This window comes from Diabrotica virgifera, chromosome 9, assembly GCF_917563875.1.
Source record: "Diabrotica virgifera virgifera chromosome 9, PGI_DIABVI_V3a".
Classification (NCBI taxonomy): Eukaryota; Metazoa; Arthropoda; class Insecta; order Coleoptera; family Chrysomelidae; genus Diabrotica; species Diabrotica virgifera.
In genome coordinates this window covers 72,741,082-72,747,020 of record NC_065451.1, presented here as the reverse complement: position 1 = coordinate 72,747,020, position 5,939 = coordinate 72,741,082, and the positions used below count along the sequence as shown (strand labels likewise).

The 5,939-nt window shown below is 34.2% G+C and overlaps 1 protein-coding gene across 1 annotated transcript; it reads right to left on the bottom strand.

The window, feature by feature from the left end:
• Positions 1 to 267: 267 nt before the first annotated feature.
• On the bottom strand, positions 268 to 3,364 carry LOC126892519 (uncharacterized). Its single transcript, XM_050662077.1, has 3 exons — positions 3,087 to 3,364; positions 2,617 to 2,732; positions 268 to 2,558 (listed from the first exon to the last, which is right to left on the bottom strand). Exons 2-3 carry the CDS (start codon positions 2,704 to 2,706, stop codon positions 342 to 344), a joined length of 2,307 nt encoding a protein of 768 aa, XP_050518034.1. The 5' UTR covers positions 2,707 to 2,732; positions 3,087 to 3,364; the 3' UTR covers positions 268 to 341.
• Positions 3,365 to 5,939: the final 2,575 nt, after the last annotated feature.

Below are 5,939 nucleotides of genomic sequence, written 5' to 3'. Positions count from 1 at the left end.
TCTTTTTGGGACAGTCATATAAAAAAAACCAGAATTGTCTTAACGTTTATAATGTAACACAAAACTAAAATATTCTCACAAAAAATTACTGAATTTACTAGACAAAAAAATTAACAAATTTTCTCAACATAAAATCATTCTTCTTTTGTGCGAGCGCTTAAGATCTATCATATTCATTTTTTACAATCAGTCGTGTTTGAATAGAATAGAATAGCTAACGACTGGAATAGTAGCTAAAGAACTATGAAATATAAAATAGCCAGCAGGTTTAAGTTTTAAGTAATAGTCATAAATCATTTCAAAAATAAAACAAAGTATTAAAAATTACAATTAGAAAACAGTTACATTAACATATTATTATAGTAACAGGCATGATAAGGGTCAATAAGTCTCTTAGAAATTAATTCTTTGAGATCCTGTTTCTTATTTAAACTTAACTCAAATGGCGCACTATAAACTGTTTTGATAGATATTTCTTTATTATCCAACATTTTCTTTCTTTTGTTTCTAACATTTATTTGTTTAAACGCGTCTTTGTATGATGTCTTATATTGAAAAAAGAATGGGTTCCCTTTCGTAAATTTCATAACTTTGATGTGATTCCATACGATGGTATTCTTCTCTTCGTCAACGTTGAAATTATATCCCCACTTGACTTGTAAATCTTTCAAGTCGTAAAAGAAATCATGATTCAAAGTATGAACGATAAAAGGTTTCCCCGTTTTCCTAGCTCTCTGAATTGCGGTGGTGTATTGAAGTGGTGTTAAGATTGGACCAGCTTTTAAATCTCTTGATATTTGTTTCTGTATCAGCATGTGTACATTGTCGGCTTCATTTTGCGTATGACCTTTTATAAGGAATTTGTGAGTTATGCCCTTTAAGTTTTTTATAGTAGTGACTGCAAACATGTATAAAGAAGCTATGTATTTATTTTTGTTTTGGCCACAACAATTATCTGTTACAAATGTTACGTTAACTTCATGTTCACCTGCATCCTCACAAACCTTCTTTAAAAAGTCTAAAACGCAACTTCCAATCTCCACTGCACCTCTTTTTCCTTGGGTCTCATCCCAGAAATAGCAATGCACGTCACCATAGCCTTTAAAATCGTCTTCATTCTCTGGTAATTTATTTAACACAGTCAAAGTAAAGTTGTAGCTATTCAATTTGGATTTATAATAAAACGATGATGTTTCTCCATTGGGACTTTGCATTATCGCTTGAACATCGTAGCAAACGCATAAATTATATTTGTCAAGAGTCATTCTATCATTCTTTTTTTCTGCTCGGCTTAATTCCTTTTCTTCTAGGTGAGTATCATATTTGACTTTGAGAGCAAGCCTCTGATCAGCAGAAGAGTTGTTATACTGTAAACAAAGATCGCATTGATCTTTCTTGGGTTGAAAAAAACCCAAATTAAAATGGGTAGTAAAAATCTCATAAAACAAATGAAACTTTCCAGAATCTCGGGAATTATTCTTCTGTTTTTCTTGAAAGTCTCTAAACAAGTCAGTAATACTTTTCGATCCACTTATGAACTCTCTTGAGGTCGACGCTCTTAAATAATGCGATTCAATTCGTGGTATTAGATTGATAAATCTAATGATATCTTCTTTCAGATTGTCATCCACGCGTCTATGACTATTATGTTTGCCTCTTCTATCTTCTTCAACAGAATTGCAATTGTTAGTCTTATATCTTACTGTGCGAATCATTTTACTTGTTATTCCCAACGTATTGATAAAAAATGTTTTGCAGACTCTGATTTTGGCGTTATCATCGTACAAGTAGAAAGCAGCATTTGGTGCTCTGGGATGTTGAGCGTTTGAATACTTATATTTAGGTTCAACTAAAGCCATTCTTGCTTTTATAAACATACGCTGTAATTGCAAATCTCCTAGTGCCCAAAAACATTTGAAATGTTGAAGTCTTTTAGCCTCATCAAAATTTTCGCTGCATTTCAATCTGCATTTCTGATTGCATGGACTCTTCATTTGACGCGCAGGAACAACGTTTCTAGTCTTAGTAGAAATGTATTGTTCTCCTGCATTTCGTTTTATCTTTTGGTTATTTTGCTTCCATTTAGTAGGATCAGCTTTACGTTTCTTCGATCTCCTGGGCGATGTTGCAACTACTTCAGAAGTACCATCATCAGAGGAACTTGAAGATGAGCTTGGCGAACGTTTTCTACCTTGATGTTCATTATAAGTGGGATCATTGTCACTAATATCAGCATCACTCTCTTCTGAATTCATTGGCGATATACGGTAATGTACAGCTGGAGTTCGTGGTGTTAAAATTACGGATTCTAGTATTGAAGGTGAAGTAGTTCTAGACGATAAAGACTGAGGCTGGGCTTCAATTTCTTTACCTTTTAAGATATGGGAAACAAATCGTCCTTGTTCCAGTGAACAACATCGAGAGGAAGAGCTGCTGCTAGAAGATGACGAACTGCTACTGTTGACGCTAGAAGACGAACTGGAACTACTAGATGACGATCTCGACGAACGTTTTGATGTTGAACTTAAAGGGATGTTCTCTTTTTCTTCATTGCTGACCTAAAAATGCAAAATAATATGTAAGTAGTTTATACATGTTAGTAAATTATAAACTTACGTTTGGGTCCTTATCGCAACTGTTTTCCCATTCATCAGGTAGATGTGAAACATTAAGAAGGTTCATAATTCTTCGCGATCGTGATGACATATTTCTTCAATTTTTTTGCAATGTATCTGTAAGAGGTTAAGATATGGTTACCCTCTTATTTAATACTTGTTAGTACATAAAATAATAACAATAATTAAGGCCTTAGTACCAAAAAACTTTGTAGTTTATGGACACAACTAAGAAACTCGTTGAATTATTTTAGTATTACAAGGATTTAACTTTCAATGATATTGTAAATCAAACAGATATTTTTGTAATAACAAGAATCCTTTAGATATAGTTCCAAAAATCATACAATAGTTTTAGTAATATAAAGAACTCTTTTTAAATAAACCCATAAATTTTCGGAAGTTTTAGAAATATACAGCATTTAATCTTAATGTGCCTTTATAAAACAAAAAATATAAAACAACACGTACCTCAAGTTTTGTAATAGAAGGGCTCAACTCGTAATGAGAGCGCTCACTAACACACCTGCTTCGACAGACATCGGCACCTTACTGAATGGGTCTATCTCGCGGGAAGATGTGTTGGCGGAGAGGGGAGTACGAAAGGGTCACATTATATCGGGACTTGCTTTATATTCTCCGTTTTCAATTTCTGTCAAGGCCAAGTTGTAGTACTAGTAGTTTTGTGCCCATTTATGCCAAAAACTCAGAAACGCTAATTTTCGAGATGTGCCCTTTTAATACTAAGGGTGCGATGTAATGCAAGTTTTATTTTTTGTTATGTTTTTTTGATGTTCACCATTATTCTGTATAAATAATAAAAACTGTTTATATTATTTAATTAAAATAAAAATATTTTTTCATAAATCCTTAAACCTTTTTTGAAAAAATTTTAATCATAGTGCCTGCCTGCTAGGCCCTTCTGTAAAAACTTCCTTATAGATAAATGTGTTTCGAAGCACTGCATTTGGGTTACAGGCTTTGATGTTAACGCTAGTAGTGAAGGTTGCCCTATTATGGGTGTCGGGGCGTATACGACCACAGGATCTGAAACCCAAATACCGGGTGTCATGGCGATTAACGTGTTAAAAATGTAATTTTTATTACAATTAACAATTGTGATTTAATCCCGGAGACGGTCCTGCGAGTGGAAAGCGATTAGCTGTGTATAAAGTGCTCCTAATCAAATCCAATTTTTGTAGGGTTATTAGTGTATTTTAATTCATTAGACCGATTGTGTAGCTAAGTGCCATAGCATAGATTGCATGTAGGAAACAAAAGCGGTAAAAACTGTAAGTAGAACTAATTTAAATACATATAATTAATTTAGACAATAATAAACGCCGTCAGCTGAGCCAAAATAAAAAGCAGAAAAGCGACATCAGTACTGATAAGAACCACATTATTTGGAAGCGGAAAGAAAACAGGGCCGGCCTAAGAGATATTTCAAATACCGCAGACAACATCAAAAATAGAGAAAATATTTTGAGGTTTTAGGAAGGTAGACACGGCCAGCTCGGAAGACAGGGAAGGGTGAGCTTGAATTGAGTAGGGTTCACGCCTTATGAACTGCACTCGAGACGCGGTGGATGCCTAACCTGATTCCATTCAAATAAAAATGGAGAAACAAATGGAGGCGTTGTTGGAGATGCTACAAGCCGTGCATCAAGAAATAAAAGATATAAAGGAGGTCAATAAGCAGTATTTTAATGAGATGAAGGAAATAGTGAAAGAGAATGAATTAATTAAAGAAGAAAACAAGATACTGAAAAATCATATAAACATGATAAATAATAGATTAGACAAATTAGAAAACAAAGAAAGGAGAAATAACATCGTAATCCAAGGCCTTAATGTCAAGACGGATGAACGCAGCACTCTAAAAGAGGAAATGAAAACTTTCCTAGATAACGAGCTAGGAGTGCAAGTAACAGTAGCACATGCTAAAAAGTTAGGCAGTAAAACCTGTTTGATCAAGCTAAGCAACGAGTCTGAAAAATATAATGTCATGAAGAATAAAATCAAACTAAGAGGGTACAGACAAGGAAAAATATATATTAACGAGGACATGAGCAAGAAGGAAAGGGATATACAAGGACAAATAAGAATAAAGGCAAAAGAAGAAAGAAGCAAGGGAAAGAAAGTCAAAGTAAGGTTTCAAAAAATTATAATAGATAACGAAGAATGGATATGGGACAATGATGCGGATAAACTAATACCTGAGATAAGTAACAAATACCCAGGAACAATCCATCCAAAAAACTGATAAGCGAATTGGACGGAGAGACTTTGATGACGACCAGGAAAGGACATGGAACATCCAGTAATATGAAAGAGCAAACAACGAGGAAAACTAATAAGGAAGAAAAGAAAAATGAAAATGAATGTCAAACGAGAATAGGTACATGGAATATAACCTCGATAACAGGAAAGGAACGTGAATTAACAGAGGAAATGGAAAGATTTGAGCTGCAGTTGATAGGAGTAAGCGAGACGAAAAAAGTAGGAAATGGAATTGTCGATATTGGAGGGCAGCACATACTATACTATTCCGGAGTTCAGATAGGACAAAGGGCAAAAGAAGGCGTGGGAATAGTTGTAACGAAAGAAATGAATAGAAGAATAACCAAATTCAAACCAGTATCATCAAGAACCATATACATAAAAATAGAGTTAGAAGAAGAAGAATGTCACATAATACAGGTATATGCACCGGTAGAAGGAACAGAGCAAGAAAAAATAGAACTATTCTATGATGAGATACAGAAACTTATTGATGAGATACAAGAGGAAAGCAAAAACATAATTTTACTAGGAGACTGGAATGCACGAATAGGAAATGATGAAAATATGGCATTAGGCTGCTTGGGAAGGTATGGAGAAGAGACGATAAATAGAAATGGAAGAAGAATGATAAGTTTCTGCCAAATAAATGACTTGTTAATAGGTAATTCTTTCTGGTATCAACCGAGAAACGAAAAATATACATACGTAGCAGAAGAAAGAAATGCGAGAAGCATAATTGACTACATAGTATATCCTCGAGACGCAGAACTAACGATACAAAATATAAAAACAGAGAACGAAGCCGAACTCGGTACCCAACACAGACTAGTGACAGCAGAGATAAACATGAAACTAATGGAAATAATAGAGAGTCCTCAATACACAAGAATAGCAATACATAAGATGAAAAATATAGAAATGAGGAAGTTATACCAAAGATAGACAGATAAAATACTGGAACAGTATGAAAACAATGAGGAAATATGGAATATGGAAGAGAGATGGAAAAAATTAGGAGACACGTTACGGAACACTGCA

Bases quoted from the DNA above. Each gene is read 5' to 3' on its own strand.
- LOC126892519 (XM_050662077.1), bottom strand. From the start codon at position 2,706: ATGTCATCACGATCGCGAAGAATTATGAACCTTCTTAATGTTTCACAT. The intron at 2,559-2,616 runs GTAAGTTTATAA...TTGCATTTTTAG, and splicing joins GTTGCGATAAGGACCCAAAC to GTCAGCAATGAAGAAAAAGA.